General features: G+C 35.8%; 2 protein-coding genes across 3 annotated transcripts in view; one reads left to right on the top strand and one right to left on the bottom strand.

Moving 5' to 3' along the window:
* LOC110802580 (phosphatidylserine decarboxylase proenzyme 2) overlaps positions 1 to 9,430 on the top strand; it is a 27,555-nt gene extending 18,125 nt beyond the window's left edge. For both annotated transcript variants that reach the window (XM_022008020.2, XM_022008019.2), the window contains 9 exons: positions 1,812 to 1,912; positions 4,053 to 4,100; positions 5,784 to 5,930; positions 7,193 to 7,288; positions 7,384 to 7,458; positions 7,558 to 7,647; positions 8,266 to 8,352; positions 8,452 to 8,502; positions 9,066 to 9,430. In XM_022008020.2, coding sequence (XP_021863712.2) covers positions 1,812 to 1,912; positions 4,053 to 4,100; positions 5,784 to 5,930; positions 7,193 to 7,288; positions 7,384 to 7,458; positions 7,558 to 7,647; positions 8,266 to 8,352; positions 8,452 to 8,502; positions 9,066 to 9,176 — 806 coding nt within the window. In that variant the 3' untranslated portion in view covers positions 9,177 to 9,430. The remainder of the gene's footprint in view (positions 1 to 1,811; positions 1,913 to 4,052; positions 4,101 to 5,783; positions 5,931 to 7,192; positions 7,289 to 7,383; positions 7,459 to 7,557; positions 7,648 to 8,265; positions 8,353 to 8,451; positions 8,503 to 9,065) is intronic.
* Positions 9,310 to 12,758, bottom strand: LOC110802581 (putative clathrin assembly protein At1g03050). Its single transcript, XM_056827831.1, has 3 exons — positions 12,491 to 12,758; positions 11,142 to 11,414; positions 9,310 to 11,044 (listed from the first exon to the last, which is right to left on the bottom strand). The coding sequence occupies exons 2-3, from the start codon at positions 11,382 to 11,384 to the stop codon at positions 9,467 to 9,469; spliced, it is 1,821 nt and encodes a 606-aa protein (XP_056683809.1). The 5' UTR covers positions 11,385 to 11,414; positions 12,491 to 12,758; the 3' UTR covers positions 9,310 to 9,466.

Raw genomic sequence — 12,758 nt, 5'->3', positions numbered from 1 at the left:
TTGAGATACTTCAAGTATATGTGTCTGGAATTCTAGCTTGAATTCTACTTATCAGTCCAGTATTCTATGAACTTGGCGGGGTGTACATGACCCGCAGTCCAGCTAAAAGCTAGCTCCAAGTCCACTCCCTGCATCAAATGTGGAGTTGTTCAATACATTCCTTAAATTAGAAGATGAGTATTGTTTATTTTTGTTGGTTGCATATTTAATTTGGTTAACACCTTACTCATTTCATCTTGCGTTTTCGCACAAATATTGCGGTGGAAGTTGGTGCTAAGTGGATGAGAATCTTAAAATGTATTTTCAGCTAGCTTAAGCTAAACCAAGTGTTGTGAGCTTGCATAATGTGATATCCAATAAGAAAGGCTCATGGTTATACATCATGTGCTTTCTTCCATCGCCTGGTAGATAATCTTGGCGCGTTTTGACATTTTCTCATAATGTTAGAAGTAACCTTAAAAAAGGCACGAGTTTTTTGTCCGTCACCCTCCTTTTGAGCAGAGATGGCATCCTGTTGGTGTCTTCCTGCTATATATTTTTTTTAATTAAAAACAAAATGTTGATAAGTTTTTCCATAGAAATGCTAGCTCAGTTCCAAACTCTTATTGTCTTTTGAAAGAAGTACTTAGGTAGTTAGACATACTGGATCTTAAGCTAACACTTCTTTACTGAAAGAGGGGAAGAGAAAAATAGAAGTAGATAGTTAAAAATGATAATTCTTTGTCGCTGCTTATGGATTGTTTTTGCTTAGCTTTATCCCGATACTTTGTAAGTGTATACCTAGATTTTACTCATAACCAGCCGTTTTGTCAAGCTTTCCATTCTCGTTTCTTTTGAAGTGACTATCTGACCTAAGACTTGCTTGATCTGGTGTGGAGTGCCTTGTGGTTTTTTAAGTGCCAGCCCTGGAGAAAAAATGCTGTTACTAGGGCGCTCCACACACAACAAGCGGCAGAGTGTTGAGTTTGTAGCTGTAACAATCTTATATTTTTCATTTTCTTCTTTCCCCAATTAAGGAAGTTAATTTCTAGAGATTGTTGAGTAGTAGTATTTGTTATGAGCATTGCGTAACCTCTTGCTGTATTGAATTTTTAAACTTTACATCGCTACACCTAATCGCATATGACTAATATTTCATTAACAGTCAAGCTCTACAGATCGAGCGTGAAATTCATAGAACTCTTCTGAATTGCAGTTTGAAGAGTTCATTATACTCCCTCCATTCTTTTTTGTTTTCTTCCATTCTTTTGAGTTAGTCACTTCATTCTTTTTAAAGTAAAGTTTCTCTCTCTTTTGCTTTCTTTGGTCAACTACAGTAATATAAACCCATTCATTTCACCTTGGTCTCTCTTTCCAAAAGTAGAAATGCTCCCCATGGGTTCTCTTTTTCCTCTTCTCCTTAGTCTTTCTATGTACAACAATATGGAGTAATTAAAGAGAACAAAAAAGAACAGAGGGAGTCGTATTGTTTTAGAGATTGTTTTCGTTTTTTAGCCAGGTTTCCATTCTTTCCAATTTTGACAATCTCACTAATTGTGTTACCTCTCTGTATATATCTGTGCGTTCCCATTTTATTTAACTTTCTTAAATAACTTTGCATTGTACCTTCCTCAGTTTTTCACTTCATTGCAGAATTTGCAATGTTATAATTTTCACACTTGCCAACGAACAGTATTAGCTCACGTCATTGCAAAACTTTGAGCAGTTCAAAAGTCAAAACATTGCAATAATAAATAAGAAACCCGGAGAACATATTACCTTTATTGAAGTGTAGGCTTATTGAAAATACTTATCACATGATTGTGGTGCAGGAGGCAAGGAAATTATGCAAAAACTCTCTGAAAAACAGGGTGAAAAAATGAACTCGGCTGATTCTACAAAAGAGATACCAAAATTCATTGAACTTTTCAAGGTATGATACTCATGATCTGTCCTCTTCATTAATTCAACCTCTTATTTAATGTGCCGTTTATGGTGCTGGGGGATTTTTTTTGTCTTATGGCCCAATCTCATGCATTCATGCTATTTGCACAACTATTCAGCCATTCCCCTCTCAAGTGTGATATACTAATATGAATTTATAGGTTACAAGAAATACTCCCTCCATTCCTTTATGTTTGTCGTGTTTTCGTTTTGCGCAATTGTCAATGCAATATTATAAAATAACAATATCTCTGATGACTGTTTTTTCATATATATTTATCGTCAAAAGTACTATATTCCATTTGGATAGGAATCTCTCAAGATTCCAAACAGGACAAACAAAAAAGAATGCAGGGAGTATATGTTTTAAAAGACCGAGGCGTCAACCTTACATCAGTTGGTTATGTTTGACTATACCCTCGAAACACTATCACTCTCTAGAGAAAAGGAGTTCTAAAGGATTATGAAACACGCTTAAGTCACTACGCAAAAGTCTTCAGCTAATAAGTTATTCTTGAAGAAGTAAATTTTTTTTTTTTTGTTTTGTTTTGTTGTTGTGAATTCTGGATGAAGGAAGATGGCAACTTCAGAGGCCATTTAAATAAATTCAGAGGCTTGATCACCTATTTTGCTAGTTTGGCTTAGATATCCAAGGATGAATATAAGGCGATCATAGTGTTGTCTTCCTTACTGAAGAAGTGTAAAATGTTCACAAGTTTTGTTACGGGGAGGATGACTTTAATGGTGAACAAGACCATCATCGTTTTACTCAAGTTTGGGAATCTTGCAAATCTAGTGATTCAAATGCTTTGCTGGTGCTGGAGCGAAGTAATAAGAACTCAAGTGTTTTTTAGGTGAGAACCAGGTTTCCAACTTGAGTTGCTATTACTCCCTCCATTCCTAAAAGTTCTTCCTGTTTCCTTTTTTGATGTTTCTAAAAGTTCTTCCTGTTTCTATATTTGGACATATTTTTTGTCCAAAATACCCTTATATTTCAATTTAATTCCACACAATACCTAAGAATCTTTTCATATTCTACCATCAATTTCCCCACCATCCTTTATTTCATTCATTCACATTTCCCCATTCATCCACTCAACCCCACTTTTATGATTTTTCATTACTTTATTAAAAATATCTTCTCTCTCCTTCATTTCTTTATTACTTTCTCTTACACCCAATCATTACAAGATTCCATTTTCTTAATTTTCACCCCAAACCTCAAATAGGAAGAACTTAAAGGAACATAGGGAGTATTATGAAGAGAGGGGGAAATTAATGGATATAAAGGAGCTTAAGAAGGAAAAAGATTCTATGTTACCTGGATGTGGCAAACTTCCTCAAGTATGATAAAGGCACATAGTGGTACCAAGTCTGTCTTGAAGATAGCACACGCTATAAAAGCTTAGTTAACGCATTAATTGTCTTCTGAATCAACCAAGTCTGTCAAACCAGTTGCTTTAGTTAATTGGAAATAGGAGTGTACTTTTTTCTTTCCTCTGACATTTTGAAGTTAGTAGTGGTTGTCATTTTTTTCCATGATTGACATATAGGCAAAACAATGATTTTCAACTTTTTGATTTTGGTTTTCTCCTTGATTAGTCAAATAGTTGATTTGGTGGTTTGGTATTTATACTGAGGCAGAGAAGCTAGGTATGTGACGTAGGAATTCTTAGTAGCCGTCTGGATTCATACATCCAAGCCTTTAAGTCTTTACTTACCAGCAAATGAGCTCCACTAGACGTCTTGATCGGGCAGAAGAGAGAAGTACACTATAAACATCTTTACTAGACGCAACACTTGCTTCTTTATGACCTACCAGTTACCACCTTCATTAAGTGTTGTTAAATATCAAGTACGTTTCTTTTTTAATTTATTTTTAATCTTTAAATCAATTTAGGTTACCAAAGGCAATAATAACATGGGACATTGACTACTTTATTCTGTTCTATGAAAATTCTACTCTATTTCACTTAACCTGTTCATCATTTTAATTTTTGACGGGCAAAGATTATATCACGCGTTCATCAAGCCCTCTTTTTTTTTGTATGTTCTGTTTTCTTACATTTTTTCTGAATTAATATTGTATGCTCAGTATACTTTATTTTTATACACTTGTTATTTTGCAGGATCAGCTGAACTTATCTGATATGAAATACCCTTTGAATCATTTTAAGGTATGAGTGGTTTCCTCTGTTCTTTGAATTCTCATTTACGTGATGCACTCGTCGTAAAATTTAAGAAAACTACCTTTTAGTTATCAACTTCTGTGAACTACCTTTTTAAGTTTATTTGTTTAAACAACTACCTAGTTTCAAATTTTTGGGACGGTACGAAATGACCAAATCCGTCACAACTCAAGATTCTGTTTATGGGACCCATATCCATTTTCTGTAGTTGAAATGACAATTATACCCTTCAGTTTCTTCGTCACCAACAACCTTACTCCTCTTTCTTCTTTCAATTATTGTGCTTCATTCTTTTCATCTCTGTCTAGTTAGATTTCCATTAAATCTCACTGCATGTCTTCAAGATTTCTCTCTATCTTTCTTACAGAAAAGCATCATTCTCTCTCTCGGATTCCGTCTTTTGGTAGTTGTTGACAAAATAAATTACAATGTACTTCGTAGTTGTTTACAAAAGTTGACAAGTAAAAGGTTTCCTAAAATTAATTCTAATAAGCATGATGTGGGATGTCATACGTATGTGAATACTAAAACAATTTGGCATCGTATGCGGATCCTGCACCTGTTCCTCTTCTGAAGTTCCTTGAAGTATTGCTCCCAGCTATACCCATATTTGGGTGTTTCTGAGAGGTAGTGAAGAACAACTAGATTTCTTACTGCAAACTTCATCCCTTGTAAGATGAGCAGGGAATTATACATGATCACCGAATGCATTAATGACTGTTTCTTCAACCAGATCTCAGCCACATTTAACACCTTAACAAATCCTAAATCTCAGAAACATGAGATTTGTTCACGGAACCCCTGGAACAAAGGAGAACATAATTCCGAATAGATCAACTGTAATGAAGCTGAACATTTGGGAAAGAGAGACACGAGGAGGTTGAATCCCTATGTTAGTATGGTAGACCAAGTCAAGAGTAGGAAAATAACTCTACATCTTCATCCAACATGAGTGAAGGTCCTTCAAAACAGTCGGAATTGTTGAACGAATGAGGCCAAAGCTCCCGTCAAAATCAAGGAATATAAAGTCAAGATTCGAAAGGCAAGGAGATCATTGTCCCGTGAGTATTTCCGTGTTACGCTGTTACATTGATCATCGTGGAAGTCATTTTGAAGGTGTAATCGTCTTTGCTCTAAACCCTCATCTTACCTTAGTTGACATTGGGAATACCTTGGCAAGAAGATGGTTTAAATTAAGGACTCAAGTGTGGTGTTCGGAAAAGGCCGACAAGCATAGTAAAATAGATGTTTCACCGTATCACACAACCAGCCAAAGTGGATACATGTAGTATAAATACAAAATCTGAAGTCCAATGTAAGTTTATAAATATGCCAAGTGTCTAAGCAAGTTTGAGAATATCTAACACCTTAAAGGAAAAGAGAAGGATGGTGAAGGAAAGGACCAAAAATGGTTGAGTATTTTTCCTATTGTTTAAAACCAAAGTTGAGAACACTAAGGTTCCATCCTAATCAATGAGCTGCAAAAAAGAGATAAAAGATAATGAAGAATATGGCATCATGTTCTGCCAAGCAGAGCACAGTTGCAAGTCAATTTTGCTATGATTTGATGAAGATTTTGTTGTCACCATGACTCATCATTTAATTAATTTGGGTTAAATTTTTTTTATCATCTTACCACATTCAGTTAACATCTTACTTCTGTTCTTGCAGACCTTCAATGAATTTTTCATTAGGGAATTGAAGCCTGGTGTAAGACCCATTGCCTTCATGGATCGAGATGATACCGCAGTATGTGGTGCTGATTCTCGTCTAATGGCTTTTAAAAATGTTGAAGAGAGCACCAGATTCTGGATCAAGGTACTATTCACTAATTGAGGATTTGGAGGAGAAAACACTGTTTTGCAAAACTTTATGTTACAACAAGTTGATTTGCTGGTTTCTCTGCATTTGTACAATGAAACGTTCTAGGAATATTTTTTTATACCTTGTTACGTTTAGTGAAGAAGTATTATGATTCTTGTAGCTTTCCACATAGTATCGAACGCAGAAGATTCAGTACTTGACAGGCTGACAAAAGAAGGCTTGTCCAACTTACTTTGTTCTTCATTGACCTCCAATATTCAATTTTGCCACCATTTTTTAGATTTGATGAATTATTACATCTGAGAGCTTCTTGGTGGGAGGGTGGGGTGTGGCGGAGAGAATGTATACAGGGCTTAATATTACGAGCCGGGGATTGTCATCTTCTCTTGCTGAAGAGTACTGCCGCATCATATTTGCTTCCCAATATCTGCTGCAAATTATTGACAAGATCGTATTGCCTTGAATAAATTTGATTTGCTCATAATTTATATAGAGTAACTAAATTTGGACATAGCCAGGTGCAGGTCTCTTAAGACCTAGCTGTTTACTATTTTCAGAACTATGGCTTGTGTAGTTTTCCCCTTTCGGACTTTGTGGAAAACATTTAACATCACATGGATTCCAGCAGGACAAGCATTGGATATCTATTATAAGAATATTATCTTTTATTCTAATACTATACAAGTATATAATTTGTATATTTAGGTCTGTTTGGTTCATCTGATGTTGACTGAAATTAACTTATCTGAAATTATGTAAACTTATTTTTCCTGAACATTTTATTCTCTTCACTTAGTCTGGTCTGATTTTTCTAGTTTCTGGTTTGGTCTAGTCTGATTCTTCCTGGTCTTTGGTCTTGTTGTTTTCTGTGAGTGTTTTTTGCTTTTTCTGGTTTGAATTTTCCCTAAGTTCGTCTGGTCTTGTTTTATTATAGGCAAAATAAGTGGTAAACAATAAGAATAAGGTGAAGAGAACAGAGCCTTAGATTGTTTGGACTTATTCTAATTTTGTGTTAGAAACCCTTATTTTTGAGTTAAATTGTCTGAACAAAATTTGTTTTTGCCGAACTTATTTTTACTGAAATAAGTCAAAATAAGTTTAAAAAAGTTGAAACAGACAGATCTTAACTGAGTTTTCAGTGGAAAGTTTAATTAAAAGAAAAAAGAAATACGGGCAGTGTTGTGAACTTGTGATGCTGATAGTCCTGTTTAGATTTTTCAACTGTGTTACCTAGCTGATGTAATATGATTATGCAGGGTCGAAAGTTCTCTATTCAAGGTCTATTGGGAAATGATGTTTCTGTCAGGCCTTTCATTGGTGGAGCATTGGTGATATTTCGGTTGGCTCCTCAGGTAATTGCTACAGTTTATTTCTACAGGTGATTAATTTAGCCAGCCAGCATTCGTTGCCGGCAATTTAATAAAATTATAATCTCCCTATTTTGCAGGATTATCATCGTTTTCATTTACCAGTTTCGGGGACCATTGAGCGGTTTGTTCATATACCTGGGAGCTTATACACTGTATGAATTGTTTTGATTTGCTAATTAAAGTGATCATTCTAGAAACAGAGTTTCTTATCCCATTTTTACCGACTTTTCTTGCCTTTTTGGTTGAGGCAGGTAAACCCAATAGCTGTAAATAGCCTTTGCGATGTCTTTACAGAGAATAAGAGAGCTGTGTCTATAATTTCAACTGCATATTTCGGAAAGGTTTGTAATTCTATATATATATATATGGATTATGATGTTTGGATGTTACCAATGGAATCCACTTGCATATTTCGAGGTTACAGTTTTTGACTTGTTAATTTCACCACTAATGTCAAAGTTGATGCTGAAATTTTCTGTTTATAAGCGACTTCTTCAGTCATTCGTGTTTACTTGAATTTCATGTTCACAGCACAGTCTATATTGTCAAATGACTATCTATAGAACTTTTTTTTCATAATGCACATTGATTTGATCCATCTTTCCTTATATGTGTGTATAGACTCAGATCACACACCTCAGAGTGAAAACAATTTTCTAAACTGCAATCTAAACATTCAAAATATATCTATTGCCAAGTAAGCCGTCTGACTAATTACTGAGAATGGATAAAAAGAAAAAGGTAACAGAACTTTTTGATTCCCCTTTATGCTCTTGCAACCCTTTCCTTGAAAACTTAGCAGCCTTTGGTCTTCACAACAGCTGAAAGTCGTGATGAAGCTTGTCGTGACAGCTGTGTTTCTGGTTGACTACTGTTGGGTTGCTTAGCCCACCATGTTATGTTTCCAATTTCCGTGAAGAAGCTTTTTTTTCTTAGAAGTATTAGCAATCTTCTTGCAGGTAGCTTTTGTTGCGATTGGAGCAACAATGGTTGGCAGCATTACTTTTACTAAGGAAGAGGGTGACTATGTTCAGAAAGGAGAGGAGGTTGGGGATTCCTGAATTTTACTCTTTGGATTTGTTGTGTTTAAATTTCTTTACTTTCCATCCCTTCTCCTTGACAATGGCTGTTTACTAATATTGCAGTTTGGGTACTTCTCATTTGGTGGAAGCACTGTAATTTGTGTCTTTGAGAAGGTATTCTGCATATAAATTACATTGAGCTCTTCCATGTTTACATCATCAGGACAAACATAAATAATCAAAGAGGGAACAAGTTTGACATTTCTAATTGATCTACGGAACTCACAAAGAAGATGTAGAAGTGACTTTGACATTTCTAATTGATCTACGGAACTCACAAAGAACATGTTTACATCTTATTTTGCATTTCTATTAGCAGAATCTCGTGCCTGAATCTATGAAGTTCGTGGGAGAAATTAATTCTTTTTTTTTTTGACGGGAGGGAGAATGTTATTGGTCCTTACCCAGTTACCCAATGAGCCAAAGATTCATTTGCTCTTTTGGCTGTGAGATGTAGTGGACTAAATTAAAATGGCTCTTAAAACCTCTTCGCTTCCTTTCCATGAAGTAGAAGATGGTCGTCCCGTTGTCGTCCCGTTATTGCTTTTTGGTCAATTGGAAACATCCTCTCTGCAATTGCATTGCAGGGTAAGGTTGCGTACACCCGACCCCCCCTTACCCCGCTTTTTGGAGAGGATGAAATGATGTTATTGAAGTATTGGCTGTTTTCTTTGCAGGACATGATAAAACTGGATGAAGATCTCCTAGACAATAGTAGCCGATCACTTGAGACTTTGGTTCGTGTAGGAATGACACTAGGTTTATCCACCAAAACAAATGTACAATAAAGCTATTGGCTACCGACTTGTTCCCCGATTCAGTGTGGGACAGTTCAGTAAACCTAAGATGAGCTTGTGTGTTGCTTCTGTGGATGAGTGTTCATATACAATTTTAGTTTTCGTAGTTGTGGTAATAAACCAATAACAGAGGAATTGTCTAGCTCAGTGCTTATAATGAAGTTCTGAAGTACTACAAGGTATAAATTAGTGTTCAAGGTTTTCTGACATTTACAACAGATAATTTACTCCCCCTATTGTGTGAATGATCTATGGTATTAGTAATTCTATACATTTGGGCATCAATATCTGTAATGGTAAAAACCATAACCTCCAATGTTAGCAGGGGTTTGTTGTATCTTTGACAATGCAACAGGGCCCTGCATCCCATCCCTCTGATATTGTTGCCACATAAATTGTTCTTCAACCAATCGTCTTTGCTTCTTCTCAAAATCTGACATTTGTACATAAGGCGGTGGGGCTACCCCCAATGACGCTGCAAAAGGGTCCACAACTGTTGAATAATTGGCTGAAAAAGATGGTAATGGTAGCTTCTTAGGGTTCCCAAGTGACCCAAGAGCCACACTACTAGCACTTCCAGTCCCTCCAACGCGGTTAGCAGCATTATGCTGATACATACCATTTAATAACATTGTGTCAAAGGAAGCCTTCTGATGGGGGAAATGGCTGGGTGACTTGACTATTTTTGTCTCCCAATCTGATGTGTCATTGAAAGCCTCCCATAATGGAAGTGAGGTTGTGTCAATATTCGGTGTATCACCATCGAATAATGCTAAGGCGAGTTTATCCCCGTGCTCTTCACTTGTTGGTGCATCATCTCCTAAGTGCATTAGATCTGCCTCTTTGGCTTCAGGTTCATTACTCTGTTTTGGCTCAAGTTCCTTCTCTTCCTCTTCCTCTTCCTCTTCCTCTTGGTGTTGGGGGAAACCTTCTGGTGGAGGAAGTGCCTTAATCGTGTTCATGTCCTCGACAACTTCTTGGTCTATCTCCTCTTGTGAGGCAGAGGCAGAGGCAGAGGCAGGTCCTTGTTTTCTGTCCATGATGGCCAGTTTGGTTAATGTGTTGGCTGCCTTTTCTCTTATATATTCGTCCATTAGGTCAAGTTTCTTTCGAGTAATTTTCTCAACTTCAGGGTATTCAGAGGAGCGCACCACTCCTATGTCCTTACACCAAGAATAGTATGAATCAAGCTCATCAAATTGATTTGAAATCCGACAAAGAATTTCATGTACCTTGATACATTCTGGGATTTCTAACTCCATAAATTGATCAATCAATATAGCTAGTATGTCTGTTATGTCATAATAAATTTGGAAACTGTCTCTGACGGCGGAATAAAGAGCAACAATAACAATACGGTCTTGCTTAGCAGATCCAGCAGGCCTGGTAGCAATAAACCTTTCAAGAAGCTGCTGCAAATGGTGCATCTTTGACAATATCTGATCCATGGTAAGGTCACAAGTTGCTACTGTCCAATTCCATGGAGAAGAACCAGAACCAGAACAAGAACCAGAAGCTGAAGCTGAAGCTGAAGCAGTATAAGTATTGTTATTATTGTCTCGATGTTGGTCTGACGACTGAGGATATTCTTCCTGGGAGGATGCACAGGAGCGTGTTCTATAGTGATGGTGATGTCTCTTCCTTCCTTGTATCTTGTACTCGAGCCTTTCATCCAAGTACAAAGCATACATCCTCACGAATGCAGAGTAATCCCAAGAGTTAGATCGTGAGTCTCTGAAATCTGTCATGTTGAGCATACGAGTTCCACGCCTTGTTGAGAAGAATATCTCTTGCTGATAACCAGGGTCTCCTTCCGCTAACAGCTTTTGGACTAACATTAGTGTCTTCAACGCTACTACCTGTATGTTTATATATTTAAGCCATTTCAACGTAACAAAATTTATTGATTCTAATCAAATCAAATCAAATCAAATCAAAGGTATAGATTGAGATTACCCAATTCTTGGTCTTGCTAAGGCGTCTAGAAATGGTATTAACACAACATCCAACCAAGGTTGGGGAATAGCAAGTCAAGCTAAAGATCTCATGGTAGTACTTCTCTTCAGGTGGATACTGATCATGACTGGTTGCTCTAACAATGGCCACATCTAAGTCTGCCAACGAGTTGCTGCTTCCTACCTTTGCTAACCCAATCGTTGTTCGATCCTTCACTGCTCCTATGGCTCTTCTCAATGCCATGCTTCTTCCTGTCTATCCAACTTTTCCTTACTGCACTTTCAAATAATCCATGTCAAAAACCCCAAATATTGCATGCATCCAACATCGCAACAGACAACACTTCTTACAACAGATGTATAGTTACACCAAATTACATGAAATACTACCCCACCCGTCCCTTTTTGTTTGCCTCATAGCTAAACTTCACTTTATTAAGAATTTGGTGTTAAATGTAAACATGACTTGATAAAACAATCTCAAATAGAAAATTGGGGCAAACAAAAAAGGATGGAGCCACTACTTTAAATGTGTTTTTTTACTTTTTTTATTTATTTTTAAAAGGGCAATTAAGCCGACAAACAGAATTTGATCCCAAATCTTTGGACGATTCCTTCAAAATTTTACTGACTAAACTAGTTGACATTTACAATAACGAAATAGAGGAATTAAATTTATGATACACACGTTGTACACAAGCTTTTGGCTTCTTATCTTATCATCTAGGTTTACAACTAGTTGTTAGCTAAAACTAGCTATATAAAAAAAAATTATTTTCTCAAATGCTCATTTAGAGTTCGAATGAGCAAAGAAACCAAAAGTACAGCTTTGACACCACCTGTTGTATCATACATGAGTTGCTACCTTTACATTATGTATTTCTTTTCTTCTATGATGCCTTTAAATTCATGAATTTTTAATACGTGATAAAGAGTAAACATTCAAAATCAATTGAAATTTAATTTCCTTGTAAAATAAAATGTGAGGTATAGTATTAGCATAACTTCTATTACCAGGTTAAACATAGGTTTATCTCATATGATATTTATCATCCAGGTTAACTGCATTAACCTCAACAATTTCTCCCCATAATGATAAGTACACCCGTGGATATATACCTACTCATTGGAGGAAAAAAAAATTCCAATGAAGATCTTGTGACGTGAGAATTTATCATAACTTTAGGATATAAATTTTGGAAAATTAAATATGAACACAATTAGAAGAAACAAAAGAGAAAAGTTAACATTTCTTTAAAAAAAAAAAAAACAAGTGAACTAACAATAATTTATATAAGGTATCTAACATTTTCTTATTAATTTCAAATGAAAGAAAAATAAAATACTTACACAAACGTCAATAACTTGAAAATCGCCAACCTGAAATCAAACGAATGATTTAATACTCTCCTTTATTTGTATACTAACATAAGCGGCAATTTCTATTATACATCCGATTATAAAAAAGCTAGTCTACAAAATACAATAATGAAAAATAATTAGTTTATGTTGTTGTGAATTAGAATAATGATTGAAAGAGAAAGATGAGGAAACGAGAAGATTGTTCTCTTTTCCTCATTCCCCTTTTTTATTTTATTTTTTAATCTATAAATTTGTT

Source organism: Spinacia oleracea, chromosome 4, assembly GCF_020520425.1.
Source record: "Spinacia oleracea cultivar Varoflay chromosome 4, BTI_SOV_V1, whole genome shotgun sequence".
NCBI classification, from domain to species: domain Eukaryota; kingdom Viridiplantae; phylum Streptophyta; class Magnoliopsida; order Caryophyllales; family Amaranthaceae; genus Spinacia; species Spinacia oleracea.
This window is presented reverse-complemented; position numbering and strand designations above follow the sequence as displayed.